The sequence below is a fragment of the Silene latifolia genome, chromosome 2, assembly GCF_048544455.1.
Source record: "Silene latifolia isolate original U9 population chromosome 2, ASM4854445v1, whole genome shotgun sequence".
Classification (NCBI taxonomy): domain Eukaryota; kingdom Viridiplantae; phylum Streptophyta; class Magnoliopsida; order Caryophyllales; family Caryophyllaceae; genus Silene; species Silene latifolia.
Genome location: NC_133527.1, coordinates 197,647,956 through 197,667,565, shown reverse-complemented (window position 1 = coordinate 197,667,565; position 19,610 = coordinate 197,647,956). Strand labels below are relative to the sequence as shown.

The 19,610-nt window shown below is 31.8% G+C and overlaps 2 protein-coding genes across 2 annotated transcripts; both read right to left on the bottom strand.

Annotated features, from left to right (window-relative positions):
• Window positions 1-6,003: 6,003 nt before the first annotated feature.
• LOC141632617 (uncharacterized) lies at window positions 6,004-7,578 on the bottom strand. The gene has a single exon (XM_074445150.1). The coding sequence runs from the start codon at window positions 7,512-7,514 to the stop codon at window positions 6,318-6,320; it is 1,197 nt and encodes a 398-aa protein (XP_074301251.1). The 5' UTR covers window positions 7,515-7,578; the 3' UTR covers window positions 6,004-6,317.
• A 9,037-nt stretch (window positions 7,579-16,615) lies between these two features.
• Window positions 16,616-19,419, bottom strand: LOC141632612 (protein mak16-like). Its single transcript, XM_074445145.1, has 9 exons — window positions 19,244-19,419; window positions 19,018-19,127; window positions 18,528-18,646; window positions 18,254-18,351; window positions 18,007-18,094; window positions 17,779-17,919; window positions 17,234-17,336; window positions 17,005-17,114; window positions 16,616-16,792 (listed from the first exon to the last, which is right to left on the bottom strand). Exons 1-9 carry the CDS (start codon window positions 19,303-19,305, stop codon window positions 16,745-16,747), a joined length of 879 nt encoding a protein of 292 aa, XP_074301246.1. The 5' UTR covers window positions 19,306-19,419; the 3' UTR covers window positions 16,616-16,744.
• Between the last annotated feature and the right edge of the window lie 191 nt (window positions 19,420-19,610).

Here is a 19,610-nt window from a genome sequence, read left to right as displayed (position 1 = left end):
TAGTCTCTTGTACTGACGTACAAGCTGGGCCAAGCTTACCCCTGGCCTGGCCCGGCCCGATCCAGTACTCCATCTCATCCAAATTCAAACTACTCATAACCCGTACAAAGGTGAGAAGTTTGAAATGTGAGTAGCTTGATATGAATTTATGATGATCATGAACTCATGCAAGCCTAATGCTCATTAATCAATACTCATTTAAATTTGTTTATTTTTTGGGATATTCTCTCGTGTATCCCTGAACTTTTTCATTTTCTATGGTATACTCCTCGTTTTTTGCAAAAAAACCTTTGACCGACAATAATTCTCTATTACGAGTTTAGAAAACGATAATTTTTTTTTCCAAACCAATTATCTCGTCAAGGCCTTCAATTTGAAAAAAAAAATTCACCGCTTTTTGAACTCTTAGCCGGTAGTTATGGTTGGTCAAACATTTTTTAACAAATAAACTTTGACCGACCATAATTCCCGACTACGAGTTGAGACGTCGGTGAATTTTTTTTTAAACGAAAGACCTCTTAAAGACGGTCAATTTGGAAAAAAAGTTTATCGTATTCTGAACTTGTAGCCAAGAATTATTGACGGTCAAAGTCTTTTTGCATGAAAAGAGGGTATATCATAGAAAATGAAAAAGTTGAGGGGTACACGAGAGAATATCCCTTATTTTTTTTGTCATTTGGTATTTTCGTACGAGTCATACGACAATACGACTTTCAATTTAACAATAGTAATTTCAAATAAATTTTGGAATATGCGCTACCAAATAACGTAGCAAATGATGTCTTTTAGAAACGTCTCATATTAAGAGAATGACTTACATGAATCGAAAGGGTATCAATATTGTTCCTTTTGAGCCATATGTAATTTTTTTTTTTGTTTCAAAGAGGCCATATTTACGTACTTCTATTTATCTATTTTCTTCTCATTTCTCTAATATATGTGAGAATTATTTTAATGAAATGGAAAGAAAACAGAAAAATAGAGGGAATAAAAACCCATATTATATTAGGATTGTGTGATCCATTTTGCATCATTGATTTATTATTGTTGATCGTATAAACCAAAATCAGGATAAGATGATCCATTGCATTATTGTTGTGAGGTCCGTATCTTAATTCTCAACTCTATCTGAGTGATATCATTTACGATTGTAATGATATACTCTCTCTGTCCCGGTCATTTGTTGTCTTTTTCTATTTTTGGGTGTCTTAGTCATTTGTTGCCCTCTTTATTTTAAGAATGAACTTGATGAGTAATTTGATCACTCTCATTCAATTTGTTCCACTTGTCATTTAATTATTGGCTCTCTCCTTTTTTCTTAATCTTTGTGACAAAACCAAAGGACAACAATTGACCGGGACGGAGGGAGTAATTAAAGTATAAACGTACTCTACAACGTTTGGGTGGTCCAAAGAGGCCTAGAACTCTAGAAGCCATAGGCCAATAAGGTCGAATATTCTTTAATTTTTTTTTTTTTTTTTTTTTAAAAAAAGGTCAAGTCAAAGTTGTAACGACATACATTAATAAGTTCGGTTCGAGAAAATGATTTGTTGGGTAGTTTTAAAGTTTAAATTACTTCTCATGCATTAGAGAAATTTATGAATATATCAGTTGTACTACGTCATCAAGAAATTAAATAATGTATCTACCTTAGAATTTTAGTATTTCACCATCTATTATAGATAGGTCATGAGTTATCAAGAAATAGTTGATTTAGGCTTCGTTCTTCGATTATCTTGGTGATTTTTTGTTCATAAGATTGATTTTCTTGCGTCTCTTGTATTTTGATGGCCTTATAGCTTAGTTAATGAAATAAAAAAAATGCTAAAACACGTAATGGTTAACATTTTTAGAAGGTTTGTGAGATCATCAATTCATCATTGATTTACAAAAATAACTATGGTAGTGTTTTTGTCATGGATTTTCCTTTTATTAAAACTAGTGTACTTTTCTACACATAGATATACCATATGCGCCACGTATGTGGACATATGCTCCATAATTTGTGATGTCGCTCAAATTTGTGTCTTTAGCGCACCGGTCAAAATTGTAGATGTCAGCTAGATTAATAGATGAAGTCATAAAAAGTCACATTTATGATTTGAATTAGAATTCCGGCAGTAACTTATTTAATATTTATCTATGTGGCTTCCTTTACACACAAAAAAAATATTATTACGTAATATTATACTGACTCTTATTCGATATTTTGATGAGTCATTAAACTTCTCGTCAAGTGTTACACGGTATTTTTCTCTAGGTTTCTTTATTCTTTGGCCTTTTGGCAAATCCATTAATCTGAATTTTCTTGTTTATTACAAGTATTATTTTAGTTTTTTTTGGTGTATAGCAGAGTGTATAGCGGAGTATCCACCGTTGACAACAGTGTATAATCCTCTCGTCGTGGGTGCTCTCACGAAGAGGTAAACGGCTAGTTAAAAAGTTTGCTCTATTCACATGGGCAGTGATCGAACCCATGACACCCATGACCTGCTGGTTAAGGGATGAGGTGAGCAATCGCCACACCAAACCCATTTGATTATAAGTATTATTTTAGTTAGATAAGTTTGAAAATCGAAAACTAAAAATGTCAAGTTTTCACATTTACGTTCCATTTCTTACCCTCAAGCGTAGCGTTAAGGCACAAATTGGTCCTACAACTTTCAGCTTAAATATATTCTGACTGTATAATTAAGATTATTTCGGTTATAATTATTACTATCACTACAAATACTTATGTATTATGGGTTTTTCTATCATGTGTCCAATGAACACATGTTAAGGAGCCATTTAAGTAAAGAATTACATGTGTCCATTGGGCACATAATAGAAAAACTCATGTATTATATTCAACTTTAATTTTAATTTTTATTATCTAATTTTTTATTTTTTTTTATTTTAAGAAATTAGTAGCTAATATTAATATCTTTATTGACATACAAAATAAGTCTGTCATTATGAAGTCTTAGTGGTCCATATAAAATAAAGATACATTATCTTAATTTAGACTTTTCTCCATTTAGAATTGTCCAATTTAAAAAAGAAAAAAAAAGTTCAATTTTACCGAAAGAGAGTATCAATGTAGTGGGCCTCGTCCATACCTTAGTTTATATCTTTGTAGCCCAATAACCAATTCAATCCTAAATTGACTTTTTAACGAAAATGGGCCATATGTATGGAACATACCCAAAACTCAAAATCACGGCCCGTCAGCACAAGTTATTTTGGGATTTCGAAAATTTTTGTTTTAAGAGTCGTCTTAAACAATTAATCGGGTCAAATAGATAAACGAGCTATAAAAGTAAAGTGCTTAAGGAAAAGCAACATCTTATCTATATGGAAGTATTTGACACATTTTACACGTATGGGTTAACACGAATATAACTATCTTAAGACAAATTATTGTACTTTATGTCTTTGTACGTATGTTGTAATAACGAAGTCGAAAATAACTTTAACCAGTCCCAAAGTAAAAAAACTAAACACACTCACGATTTGTCACTTTGAAAGTGATACTCTAAAAAGGAAAGAAAATACTTTGGCTGACTATATCTCAGCACAAGTTCAGAACGTAATTTTTTAAACTTCCTTGATCAACCGAAGTTTATTCGGTCAAATAATTTGACTTGCAAAAACTAGTAATCATGAAATTAATATACAATTTTTTTTTTTAAATTGCAAATTGGTAGATCATCAATTTGGATAAAAAAAACATTTTTTTGACTTGTAAATCAAAGTTTTCTTATTTGAAAAGCCGAGTATCAAATACAGTAGCAAACCTCAAAATACCTTTGTAAATTTTCCATTTATATATTTTAATGACAAACATTTTAAATATAATTAAGAGGATTTACAAAGGTACATACATTATTATACATATACTAACAATATATGATCTCAAATATGTTGGTAGGAGGTCCAATGCCAATTGACGACATAAATCTATATATTTTTTTTGAAAAAAATGATCATTGAACTTCCGTAACCAGGTATCTTGAAATAATTTTTTTTCTTAATACACACTATACTATATTTTAAAATCTTAACACCTCTAATTTTTTATTCGAAATTTCTCAACTTGTTCCATATATAATGCCTCGATTTCTAATTTGATTGTCATAGTTACCATACTTACCAATAGAGGACATTGTACACCAATTGCAAATTTTAGTAGTACAACTCCATAAGTCACACAGTATATTCCTTACAAGTAATGGAATGTATGTAACAAAGAAGGGAATGAATGTATGTAAGTTTTGTCACTATTATTGTTTTCTTACAAATAATTAAAGTTTTGGAAACTTGTGACGCACGGGTAAACTAATCAGTCTCTATCACAACAACAAGTTATTAAATAACATGGCAGTAAATGTTGAACATAAGTCTTAACGCTTATGCAGGCCCATTTCATTAATTATTAATGCCTTCTTCAGTTACTCCGTAATTGTTTTCCTTTAATTTTGGTATAAAGACCAATAAAAGAAAAATGAGCTAATTATTAAATGACAAGCAAGTGGAATAAATTGAGTGTAAATTATCAAATTATTCATAAAGTTCATTCTTAAAATAGAAAGGACGACAATTAACTGAAACACCCAAAATAGAATAGGATAGCAAATAACTGGGACAGAGAAGAAGTACATGGATTATTATTTAGGGTCATGGAGTGTTTGAAGCAATAACATCCAGGTCAGGTTATACTGATCACGTCAATTCGATTACAAATCAATCTCTGGCCTTAGTTCGTGTGTTAGGTCAAGTACGAGGAAGATTATTCGGATCAAGCCAATTTTACCAGGTCTAAATTTTTATTAATAAAAAGTGGAAAATATCTAATATAAAAAATGATCACCATTTATTCTAAAATGATAATTTTCTGATGTACTATATAACGGTCGCATATTATAACATCAACAACATACTCTTCATACTTAATTCTCAATGTACTTTCACAAGAATTACAAGACATAATCTAACAATATCCCCAGACCCCTGACTTTCGTACTCTTCATATATGTTCACACATTTACTGCGATACAGTAAATACTCAACAAAAATTACCTTGGATACCGTTAGGTTTTTTGGGTTTTACCCGTGGTGAACCTTGGATTGTGCAAAAGTTGTTGCTTCAAAAGGTAATTCTTACTTTTTCTAATCATCCCTTCTTTTGGTGATTTAAAAGTCAAAACTTTTAACTATCATTGTTACGTAACATTCATCTTTTTATGCAATAATTACATGCAAAGTAGCACTGTAAGATTTATACAACGTCTTCTAACTTCTAATTATGTAGCCACGCGTGTGTTATGTGATAAAAGGCTCAAGTTGACTTTGGTTAATGATGCTATATTAAATAGCTTTATTTTATTTTATGTGTCGGTTACCTTAACTGTTAAAGTTATAAGAGTTACTTCGTGATACTTTTAACTGTTACTCCCTCCTATTCACTAACATCTTCTACATTTCCTTAAACGGAAAATTCACAAAGATCTTCCACTTTCCTTTTTTGTCTAGCATTTGTGGTTAATATAACATATAACCCCACATTCTCTCTCCTACTTTCATTTTCCTCCACATATTAACACTCCACTAAATATTGGTCCAAAAGCAATGTGGAAGATCATATAGAATAGGAGGGAGTATAACTTATAAGTAAAGATCTCGTTAGCATTACAGTATGTGTTACCGTATATGTTCATGTATTGTGTCAAGTTATTTACAAAAAAAGGATGTTCGACGCCTTAAGCTGATCTAAAGTAAAGTCGTGATTATATGGAATGAAAATTTAATAAGAATAATTGTATTTAGACTCGATGATTGCATAGTGAAATGAAAATTGGTTCATTAAGTCACATTGTAGTGAAATTTCAACGTAACGTAAATTGTAATGGAATTAGTAAACGTGGCGAATACATAATTACTAAAGATGACAAATACATAAGTACATATGATTAGCACTAATTAATAAGAAAATACTTAATTAAGACCAGCCAATACACCAATATTACACAATTTCAACTTAATAAGACCAGCCAATACACCATAACTTCAAAATCATTTGGTGCTCACAATACTTAATTAAGAACGAAATTAACCTAAACATAAAATAAAATAAAATACCTAATACTAGGATAGTACTACCCTAATTAAACGTGTAATTACCATAATATCTAGCTAATTAATTAATTAATCAACTTCCTTAAACAATTCCCAAAATAATATCACCCTAAACTTTCCACCAAAGTAAAACATCTAGGGCAACAACCACCACAAAACAACTCCGTATTGATCAGGAGTATTCCCTATCGACAAACCGCTTAAACACCAAGACATGGTGCACCAGGAAAGATACCATAGAGTTCATTATACTGAAACATTCCTTCAAATCTATGAGCATCAACCACAACACCATCAACCACATTTCCATACTGTTGATCATAAACATTATAATTCCCTTCAAATGTAGGCATCATCTCCCCACAATACGACACCGTATGATCACCATACCCTCCACCAACACCAACACCATAATCATAATTAACATCATGATTAGGGCATAACCCAAATTGATGATCTTCGTCATTAATCGTCATTCGATCGTAATCTTGATTGTTGTTCGAAAACGAGGGTTCATTATAATTAGGTTTTGTGGATTTGCTCTTAGGGAAGAATTTTTCCACAATTTCTTCTAGTAATCCTGAAGATTCTGATTCTTCATATGGAAAAAACTCCTTTGAATTATCATTATTATTAATATCGTTATCATTATCATTATCATTATCATTAATCGCTTCCATGTCATCATCGTTAAGATCAACACGTGGCTTAACGGTAGATGATGACGTGGAAGCTGGAGTTTTAGAAGATGGGAACAAATCACTAAACACATACACATTCTTAATATTATTATTATTATTATTATTTATTTTATTTTTTTTCTTACTTTTGACATTATTATTATTTTCATTGTTAATAACATTACTATTATTATTAGGGAATTGAGTGGAACAACAAGGAAAAAGCGTATGATTCGGACGGCTGAGATTAAAAGCAGAATTAATGGACGGCTGAGATGATTGCTGACGTGGAGGATGATGTGTAATAGAGAAAAATGGAGGAGGAGGAGGAGGTGGGACCGAGGTGGGTGCACCAAAAAGAGTAGTAGGGTAAACCTCATCTGAAATAGTAGGGTAATTGAAATTGGTTCGAGCCCGGGTCCCACGCATGGCGCGAGCCGCGCAATCGTAAGCGCAAGCCGCTTCCTCGGCCGTGTCGTAAGTACCAAGCCAACGTCTTTCTTTTGATTGTGGATCGCGGATTTCAGCCGCATAACGTCCCCATGGCCTACGCCTTACACCTCGGTACCTAGTAGTGGTTGTGGTAGCGGAAGCGGTTTTAGTCGTCTTGGTTGGGTTTTTGGGTTGGCGTGGGTGAGGTGGTTCAGTGTAGTGGTCTAGTGTTGGTTCATTAGGGTTTTGTGTTTGTGTTATGTAGTTGGAATAGTAGGGTTCCATTGATTTTTTTTGGAGTTATTTTTTAATTTGTGTGGTAGAAAATGAGTGGAAGGTAAAATGTGGAGTTAGAATGTAAGTAGTTTGGTTAGAAAGTGTGGATGTATTTATAGTGATCAAAGAGACACACGTGCGTGTGTGGTAAAAAGTTAAGGTAAAAGTAATTAGGTACGTTCACACGTGAATAAGGACGCATGTACTAAGCTAACTAGGGTTTATGGTTAGGCATTTGAATATTTGATCATCAACTACATACAACTATTGGTTACTAACTTACTACTATTGCATTTTGGAACATTTTTGGCTACTAGTTGAGTGGATTGGGGAAGGTTGTCTTGGTCTTATGGTTGATGATTTTTAACATTTTTGTACTTTGATATTGGGAAAATTGTCTTGGTCTTAGACCATCCCCAAGCAACGTCACGAGGGAGGTCGCGACTTTGTTGGGCCGCCTTAATCAACAATTAAGTATGAGATTAGCGTGACTTTTTGGTTGTTCTTGACCTTATAAGGTCAATTTGTGACCTCTTTGGTTGCTCTTGACCTTATTAGGTCAAAATGAACTAATAGGTGTCAAATTAGCAGAGTCGAAACAAAACAAAAAGGGTTGGAAGGTGAATAATGATTGGGTTGATAACCTGGTCGCCCACCTTCTCCCCTCTGGGTCAAGGTTAATAAGGTGGGATTAAAAGTAAAATCGGGTGGCGACCTAATTAGCGCGACCACTGCTTGGGGATGGTCTTATGATTGATGATTTTTAATCTTGTGTTTTGATATAAAGCAAAAGATAAGATGATTGGTAATTTTTTGAATATAAAATATAATGGTTTTGTTTATTAGCATAAAATAAAAGTTGGTTCGCATCAATAATGTTTGGAAACACTTTTGATAAGTAGAATTCTACAATGTATGAATAATTTGATATCAAATAGTAAAATAATTTACTTATCATAACTCATAAGGTGTACTTCGTAGCTTGTAAATCAGAAATGTTTGTTAATGAAAGATCGTAAGATATTGATGTAGACGCTTAGGGGTCTTAGATGGAAGAATTATATAAGAGTCGATAAAATTTACATGATCAAAGTAAAATGAAAGCTAGTAAAATGAAAGCTAGTACAATCGAATTTCACAATCAAAATGTCTCTTTATTTTTTCTCTAATTGTGTACTAAACTATAACAACAGGGTTGCCAATTATCCTTTCAATAAACCATATGTTTATACTTCATCAATCTCAATTTTTTTTTTTAATTAAAGTTCAAAACTTTGAGCTTAAACCGGTGTTAAAATATTACTTGTAGATTTTATAACAGATATTCCTAATAAAATACATATATTCATCACTTAAGTTCTTTATAAACACAAAATACTGGACACAATTTTGCTAAATTTTTCTAAACTGAATTTATATAATTTAAACTAAACTGGTAAAGATTAAATTAAACTTATAAAAATTTGCGAAAAATATAATTAAAATAGGGTTTTAAAAAATAGGGAAAATTAATTGTAAAAGATATTTTGTAATTGAGGAATTAATAGTTTTGTTGCAATGTGCAACACCAAACAATAAGGCCCTTCATACAACTTTGTAGGAATACTAAATTTTAATCGAAGAAGGTAGAAAATCGAGAAGAAGAGGTTGTAGAGAGTAAAAGGCGGTTCTGCAAATTTAGAGAACACGCGATAAGTTATAATGATTAATTGAAGAAAATATTGGTTGAAATTGAGGAAGTTAATTGTTATTGTAATTTCCAAGGTCAAATTAAAACTCCATGAACAACAAAACAAAATTGAAGAATTTTCTAATAATATTTGAAAATATGGATCTTTGTTGGGGTAAATACTAAACGCTTGAATAATCGATAAAAGGTAGTATAGTTAATATACTTCTGCAAATAAAGAAACACGGATTGAAGTTATAATGATTGCTGAGAGAGTTGAAGAAGCCGGGTAAATAATTACTCTTGTTTTATGACAAGTGCATAGGGATGGAGTTGAAATGGAGGGCATTAATTTTATTGTCAAAATTTCCAAGGTCAAATTAAAACTCCATGAACAACAAAACAAAATTGAGGATCTTTGTTTCCCTCCCCTCTCTTTCCTTCCCTTGAATAATCCCCTCCCTAAAACACTTTAGTTCCAAACACACCCTTAATATCATCGATTTTGCTTACTATGTGCTCTTAGGACAAATGTTAAAAGTTATTCCCTTCATCTCGATCAATAGTTATCGATTACTTTTAGCACAAAGATTAAGCAAAGAGAAATGAATGAATTTGAACCACACAAAATCTATAACCTCACATGTATATGAAAGATGCCCACAAAAAATGACCAAATAAGAAAATAGGTAACTATTCACTGAAAGTGGTTAATAATATTGCAAATCTATATGGAAACGAAATAAATTATGGAAGATATGGTTCAAGTAATTCAAAAGTGCATTTAAACATAATATCTTCACCAAATTTATTTCAGATAATTAAATATAGACAAAAATTTATTTCATACCTAAAATCCTCAAATATATTGGAAATCATATATTTCCCATTTTCCCATGTACATTGTAATTAAGTATATATATAATCCAAAGTGAATTTTCTTAATACTTCGTCTCAAAAATAGAGAATCCTTCAAAAAGCTCCCTTAACATATTCGTCAATCAACATCTACATTATGGGTAAAAATACAAGTTTCATTTCTCTCTTCATGGCTATTATGATTTTCATGTGTTGCGGTATGTATTAGTCATTCTTTACTTTGTCTTAATTTTGTTACTACACTTCCTCTGTTTTAATCATTTGTTTAACATTGATTAAAATAATTGTGACAAAGATTAAAAAATTTAAATAAATGAATGGTACGGTTGTAAGTATTTTTTTTTATCCTAGCATTGGTCTTCAAATTTGCTAGATAGAAAACAAAAGCAAAAGGGAGCAATTAGTACGAGAAATGAAGACATAGGAATTACACGTTATTGTTTTTAACTAATAATTTACGAAGTATGATTATTTTATATCATATTTTTGTATATTTTTGAAATAATTAATAGTCAAAATTTCATTAGGTACTCGTTAGTCATAATTGTCAAAATCAATTAGATGTGGTATTATAAATTTTAAACAATATGTATAAGACCTAACTTGAAACATAAAGGCCAAAAGTTATACTTTAGTATTCCGTACATATTATACGTTCGTATTTGGGTTGATTTTTAATATGGCCGAGTTTTTGGTCTTATAACAGGACTCAACGATGGCAGACTAATTACCGAACTTAGTGCACGGGAAAGTAGACTGAACCCCCAAATAGGAGGTGTTTGTTACATTCAACCTATTGGATGTACCGATTACAATTGTCGACTTAGGTGCAAGGATAATCCCAACTGGACATGTTCAACGGATACATTATGTTGCTGCCATTAGGAAATTCCGAAAAGATTTACAAGTTTAAGACAATAATTTAAGATATTTTACCTTCGATTATACTCGTTCTCGCTTTTTTTTTTCTTCTTTTTTTTTTTTTTTTTTTTTTTTTTTAATAGAGGCTTTACTTTCTCTATACCTGATTGCCAAATAGGCCAAAGCAATGTTAACTTATTTGGCTGTTACCTTGTTTCGAAATCGGACTTATACGGAGAAATATTTACCAAACTCAAATGATATCGAATTATAATTGACATCGAATCTTTTCCATTTAATAACCCCAAAATGGAAATAGATAACTAATGACCGGGACGGAGGAAGTATTTAAAAGGAACATTTTGTGGATAATATCATGGAAAATGAAAGTAAAAAATCAAATGTTTAATTCTTAATTATATACTCCGTGTATAATGTCATATTAATATGTGACTTGAAGACACATATTAGAAAAATCGATATCAGATAAAATTGTGCATACTATCTATTAAATATTTGAAGGAAATTTTGAGAAAAAAAAACAAATATTTTGAGTGAGATTGTGAGTAGTGATATGTTTTTTTTGGGCTTAATTTCAGCTTTTTTTTTAGCTCAATTTATCTCAATTTAATTTATCTCAACTTATTACAGTTATATTTATCTCAATAATTTCAATTCATGTCAGCTCAATTTAGTTTAATTCACCTCAATTCAACTCAAAAAACATCACCTAAATATACGATGTAAAAAAAAAACAGAAGGTCTGATATGTTACCGCAATGAAATTGAAGCTTCACGACTTTGAACTTGATTATTCTACTCTCATTTCACGTAATTCACTGAACCATGTGACAATGTTACACACAATTACATTTTTAAACCACGTAATAATTTTCATGCATGTATTAGTAAATTTTCAATTGTTACAAACTGAGTAAATACAGATGATCTTCAATTATCATTTTTGAAACTCCTAACTATCTGATTTGACAATTACTACAAATTGGGTTTACATAAATTATCAGCTTCAATTATCATTTTTGAAACACTTAATGATTTGACAATTATTACAATGAGTTGAGCTGATTATTATGAATATCAGTTTAGTCTTGCTAAAGACGGGTCGGAGCAAGTAACGGGTAATGTCACTCACAAAACGGATAGAGGGGACAAGGTGGGGGCACCCCCATGTGCTTCCCTCTCTCCTCTATTTGGGTCATTTGTGAGAGGAAATGGTATCCGTCACTCAAAAGTGACGGATACGTGCCGTCTTCAATGAGATTTTGTGTATGAATATTACTTCCTCCTATTCATTCATTTTGTCCCTCTTTCCTTATCGAAGCTAGTCGGATTTTTGTCCCTCTTTCCTTTTTTGGTAACTTTTGTGTGGTCCAAATTTAATTACATGTGGGGTAGAGTGGAATAGAGTGTTTTGTGTGGTCCAAAATCATTTTCTTAATTCTTGTGCAAAATAAAAGGGAGGCAAAATGAATGAATAGGAGGGAGTACTTAGTTTTGTCCTACTTAAGCCCGGTTCTTTCGGCTTAATTACAACTCTTATTCAGATCACTTTAAGCCATTTCAATTGTGAATTAAATTAATTCATGCGGTTGCAATCCATCCGTTTTACTATGCTCGTATTAATCTATTTTATTTTGCTCTCATTTATCTCAACAAATCTCAACGCAATGTTCATCAACGATTTTTTTGCTTAAGCTCATTCCAATTCCGTTCAACTCATTTCAATTCAATTTAACTTATTTCAGTTTTCGGGCAAAAAAACAAGGTCTTATTTATTGAATTAGGTTTTTCCATTGTCTAATTAATTTAAGCTAGGCTTTACTACAGCAAAAGACATTATGAAACCTAGAAAAAAGGCACATCGACATGTCTTTATTGACTCTGAAATTATGTAAAATGTAAATAGTGTACGTATGTTACAAGAGACTACAAAAAAGTCTCTATCATCATTGTATAAATAAAAACATAAAAGCTGAAATATAGGACCAAAGTGAAATAGTAACGTAACTTGGGAGAGACCAAATGAGCGTGTGAATTAAATTAACAAGGTGCATGCGGTTGCATGTCCATCCGTGTTTACTATGCGTATTAATCTTAACCAAGTGATGCGAGTCTAGTGGCGTGGGTTTAACTCTCAAAAAGCTTGCCAATTGAAGAATTAGAACCTCCTCGTCGTTGAGAGGTCCTAACTTGTTGAACCCAACTTCCTCTCTTTTCTTTTTTTTGCAAAATCATGCGGTTATCGGTCCACCGGGGACTTTAAAAATGCCGGTCCTTCGTACACCAAAAAAAAAAAAACTATGCGTATTAATCTTCCTCAATTATTACTCTGCCGCCTCTCAGGTATTGTTCCTCCATGTCTTTTTTTCTTATTTACCAATGTTCATCAACGATTTTTTTGCTTGAAATTATAGTAGATTTTGGTACAATGTAGAGAATTATGTGAATAGGTGTGTATCCGGTTAATGAAATAGATAAAAAAAATAACGGGGGTGTAACATAACTATCGGAAATGAATTACGTCTACAAAATGTAATTGAATTTGATACCGTGTTTTTATAAATTCACTTTGATTATAAACAAAACGGTAATGATAAATACAACCCTAAGAGCTGTATTTAAGAACTAAATTACTTCCCAAAATGGAATTAAATTAGGAATTTATGACACAATTACGCGTAAATTGATGTCATTAATGCTTGATTTAAGGTTTTTATTCCTTTTTTGGCACCTTAAATACAGCCTTTTATCATTTTAGGGCTGTATTTATCATTTTCCTAAACAAAATACCCTTTTGTCCCGCATTGTTATTCAAAATTCGAGTTTAGTACAAACACGTTTAGTGAGCGTAAAATAACCGAGCATTGTTTTGTTATAAAACCGTTTTATATTTCTGTATTTCTAGACGAGATTTTATCAATAACAAGAATTGCGCTTTCTTTCATTTTTTATCTACTTTTCTGTGAGGAAAATGATAACACCAACAATAACAATCAAATGTACTCTACCAATTTATAGGTGATTGAAAAAAATATATTTTTACTAATTTGATTTTCTTAGACCATCCCCAAGCAAGGTCAATTGCTAGGTCATGACCTTGCTTGGTCACACTAATCACCACTTAATTAGAAAATTATGGTGACCTTTGGAGAGAAGAGGTCAATTTGTGACCTTTGGTGGAGCAAATTGACCTACCTCATGACCTATATGTGGCGATATATGATTGGTTGACAATATTAATAATTAATAAAAAAATATATATGAAAAAGGTTATATAATGTGGAGAGATGTAATTGGTTGGAAAGTGAAAAATGATTGAGTTGATGACCTAGGTCGTGACTTTCTGCTTGGGAGGGTGAAAGTAAGTCAAGATAAATAAAGTGGGATTAAGAGTAAAACCGGGTCGCGACCTCTGCTTGGGGATGGTCTTAGGTGTGTTTTAAGCATCAATATATATTTCGATCACAAATTCTTATTTAAGACAGATATTAGTAAAAAACATGTCTTGTCTTTACAAATGAAATGTTATTTCACTTATTTTAATGTTAAGACAGATCACAAATTTGTTTAAAACTGTCTAAAGTTAAACGATGACACTCAGAGCCAGTTTTAAAAAATGCTACAATATAACGAAAATGTTCTTAACTTAAGACTATCCTAATTAACTCTAAAACAAGACTATTAAAAACGGATACATCTATCATAAGAAAGACTAATTGTATTTCTATACTAGGTGGAGTATTTAGAAAACCTAGGAAGGGCCGTAAATAATAAATGTTCACATGGCAATGTCTCAAAAAATATTGAAAAACGGAGTACAAGTAAAAACACTCGAGTCATTGTTTCAAGGATTTACGGGGGATTCAGTTGAAGACATAATGATAATTATATAAGTGTAAACTGGTGTTGATGGAGACTTGCAATGAGAAGGAATTAATTACGGGAGAAGGTTAGGGTATAGTGGTCTATATATATATACGGAGTACTTTGCAGATCAGATTTTGTAAGTGGGAGTGACTTTGACATTCTCAGGATTTTTGTATCCCTTTTTTGCGACCTAATTGTTGTACATCATTAATTCTTAATGTAGTTATTGATCATAGAGTTCTTTTTAGGTTAGCCTTTTTGGGTTGGTTATCGCAAATTCTTGTTTAAAACGAGCATTATTGATTTTAAGTTTAAGAAGGGTTAAATATATATTTACGTGAGATGAATACGACAAAAACAAAATACATCGAAAAAGATAAAATGATTGTCCTACATACCCATGTGAGATGATATTTGATCTGTTCAAGCTTAAGACGGCACTACATATCCATGTGAGATGATATTTGATCTGTTTAAGCTTAAGACGGATAGTGCCGTCTTAAGCAAGACTTGTTGGCGAGTTATAAGTTATAACTACTCCTTCCTAGTCGCTCATTTCTTCAAAAAAGGAAAGAGAGAAGAAAATCAGACTAACATAAAAAAGGAAAGAGAGAAGAAATGAGCGACTAGGAGGGAATACATCAAGAGGTATCCTTTATTTGGACAAAATATCGAGAAAACACTTAAATCAATAATAATAATAATAATAATAATAAAAAAAAGGATAGAGATTGGCAAAAATACTTTTTTAAGAATTTATAAGGAAATTCAGTTCTTGTTTCCAAAAAAAAAAAAAGGAAATTCAGTTTTCATTATTGAGAAACCACAATATGATAGCGATACTAATACCGATTCAAATAGAGTAAGAAGTTGTTTAGTTGTGAATTTTCGTAAACCCGATAAAAAATACACCATATGAACTATAAAGGGCTATTTCATACAAGTATACACTAACACTTCATACATCAACCAAATAATAACCCCATATGAATTACCATTTCATACGAGTATAAACTCGCACTTCTTACGTCAACCAAACAACAACTAATTTACGATACATACTCCGTAATAAATTTTAGTTTAAATAGAAATGACAAGTGGTAGTAGGAGATGGTGGTAGAACAGAGTTTGGAGGGACAAGTAGGTGACTAGGTCACAGGATTAGAAATCAATGTAAAACAAAGTCATCAAGGACTTTCAGTTTGTGTGCACACGATTTCAAGCTACCTGCACAATTTCGTTGTTTTCTCAAATTCTCTCTTTGGACGTACTCTACGCGTCACAAATTACAACGGAGAAATATGACCAGTTTTATGATAAAATATAACCATTATAAGATAAATAAGAATTTATTATTACTTCTTATCATAAAGTGGTCATAATTTGTCTGTCACAAAAGAGAGTAATTATAATTTTTATTACCACATGATTCATTTTGTAGTTTGCAAATTTGTAAATTTATAACTTGATTATTTCTCAAAAAAATTGTTACCAATTCTCCCTAGAAAATTGAACTTTTCAAAATATAAAAGGGTTGTATACTTATATCAACCGAATGAACAGAAAAAGTATTTGTCCAATTACTTAGAATCAATAATTTAATAAGTTTGTTAAAAATTCACCTCTTGTAACTTCCAAAACCGTTAGGAAATGACTTGAAAGAAGAGAGTATTGTTTAAGACAAATGCGCCCTGAGCACGTTTAATATGGCCAATTGCTCCATGCTCATATGTGAGCTTGTTCGAGCGTACTGTGTACTAACTCATTACTCATTCGCCAACCATTGCTATAATTTATTACATTGGTTCGAAAAATAAATACATTGTTGATTGTTTCGACAAAAAAATTCTCAATATTATAAAATCCTACTAATATTATGGAAGTAATTACGAGTAGAAGTAATATTAATATCTAGGACTGAAAATGGAAGGCCAACCACAGCTTACTGTACTGTCATTCGCATCTGTCTGCTACCATCTTCATGCTCAACCTGCAAAAGAAGACACAATTATCGCGGTAACACAAAAACAAATTACTCGTATATGTTACGGAAAAGACTTCATCCTCTTGATAACTATTGCAATCACACAAATTTTTAAGTTTTAACAACGACAATGTGAATATAATTGTTTTATAAATCAAATGCGCCAAATTGCGACAATGTGAATATAATCCATAACAGAGCATAGGCAATTTTCATACCTCGACTGTAACTGACGATTTCTTCTTTGACTTGGAAGCCGAGTTAAAACTGCTCTTACTTGCTTTACCGTCAGCTTCTTCAATGTCTTCATCATCGTCTTCCAATTCATCTATATTCATTACTAGAATTCATAATTTATTCAGAAAACAAAAAACAGATATTCTGCAATATTCACAAGCGTTTTTTTTCCCAAGTCAGAAATTTCATTCTCTTGCGAGACTAGACTACCTTGGTCGTCATCAATGCCAGTCATTCCAAGATTACCAAAATCCTCTATATCGTCTTCTTCCTCGAGTTCTTCGTAGCCCTCGACATACTCCACTTCCTCTTCCTGAATAACGATGACAATGACGATGACAATGACAATTGTATGAATGTTATATTTTTAAGAGTAAATTAAAAATTACTCTATTTTAAAATCAGTTTTTTGAAATTACTCTCTTATATAATTTTTTCCTAAAATTACTCTCTTAAAATACACTTTTTTCAAAAATTACTTCAAAACACTAATTTAAGTTACTTATTTCGTCATTTTATGAACTTGTTTCTGTCTTAACCAATTTATACTTTCAAATGTATAACAATGAAAAATAAGTTCAAAAACAGACATAATAAGTCACCTAAATTGGAGTTTTGAAGCAATTTTTGATAAAAGCACATATTAAAAGAGTAATTTTAGGAAAATATTATATAAAAGAATAATTTTAGAAAACAAGAATTTAAAAGAGAGTAATTTTTAATTTACTCTATTTTTAATGTAACGGAGAATTTACCTCCTCGGCCGCTTCTTCAACCTCTTTTTCGATATCATTTTCTTTAAGAATCTCGTTCCAAACTTTCTGATGATAGTTGAATATCCCATCAGAAGAAGGGATACCTAAACGTAGACGTTGAATAAGTTCTTCTTCAATTCTCTGCAAAATACTACAAGTCATGATCTGAACAACATAAACTGTACTCCGTATTCCCTAAGAAATTGAAGCAAGCGATGTACATTCTACCTTATCGATTAGTGCTGCTTTCTCAGCCTTCTCTAATCGTCTAGCATCCCTCTTTTCTATCATATGTGGCCTCGTCCTCAACTTCTCCCTAAAAAAAACATATAAACAGTAAAATATCGATGAAATTCTTTCCCTCTTGCGAATTCAGTCCTGATATTACATAAAAAGTAACATTAACAACACATTACTGCAATATCACAACATTCTGTTTCGCATAGTTAATGTAATATTACGAATTGCAGATCACCTTGTTTTTAAAGCGAGCTTCCTCATACGAATCCACATTTGAGTCATCTTTGTCAACCGCTGCTTCATTTTGTGCACCAGTAACTTTGGCCAATACATCTGTAAATGTTTTTCTTTTACATTATTGACAAAAACAAACATACTTGTCTCAATTCAACCTTTCAACTAACACGTAAGTCTCCTGTGAGACAGTCTCATGATAATCTTGTCGTGTGAACGTCTCATATAAAAATTATTGTAAATTAAGTATCATAAATAGAAGAAAAAGCAAGTACCATATGTTTGTCAATGATATTCATGGCATGAAGATAACTCTTGGGCAACTTAACCCTTTCCCACAATTTGTTAGGCATGTGAGCTCTCTCTATTGTTTTCATATACAAATAAAACACCCCTGCAATTTTCATCACAAACAAAAAAAAAAAAATCGATCAACCCATGAGTAGTGGCGGAGCCAGAATCTTTTACCTGTGGGGTTTATTTTAATGTAATTGTTAAATCATTTTTTATTAGAGGTCTTAAAGACATCAAATTTTCAAAACCGTATATGTGGCTACGCCATTGCCCACGAGCAGGAGCGTAGCCAGAAATTTTTTTTCTGGTAGCTTAGTATCTTGCTAAGACCGCATATTTAGAGAATTGCGTGTAGTAGAAATCAATAATTTGATTATATATGTTCTGTAAAGTTGCACAAGTATATTTCAAAAAACGTATACAATCAATTGGAACAGAGAATCGTAAATAGTACGGAGTAATAAGGAATACCATCATGGTCGCGAATGGTTGCATATCGACTGTTAGCAAGTGGGCAGGAACTCCGGTTACATATACCCGTTACATTATATGGGTTTCGACAGAATTTTCCGGTTTCAATCCTAATTAAATCACAACAACAAACATAAACATGCAAAATCAGTATAAATTAAACATAATTAAACAGAAATTAAACAAAATTGAAGATTGAGAATTAGGGTTTATAAATTATACGTACTTGGACATAAAACTACAGTGATTATGGCGAATAACTTGCCAAATGACTTCATCATGCTGCATTTTGCGTCAATTATGTTGATTAATTGATTGTTTAAAATGTTTATACAACAAAAGAAATTGGGAATTTTATTGAATTGTTGGGGAAATTTGGAGGCTTTTGTGTGCATGAAAATTTTAGGGGTGTTTTATGAGAAAGACGAAGAAATAAGACGGTAAATTTTGTGGGATTGTTTATGGAAACAAATTGGGTGGATCAACATAGTGAGAGTTTCGGGCCCAAATTCAGCGATTTAACCGGCTATTAATGTAGAATATTGGGCCGTGGAACACTTTATAGCCCATCTATTTTAATTCTATTGCCATTT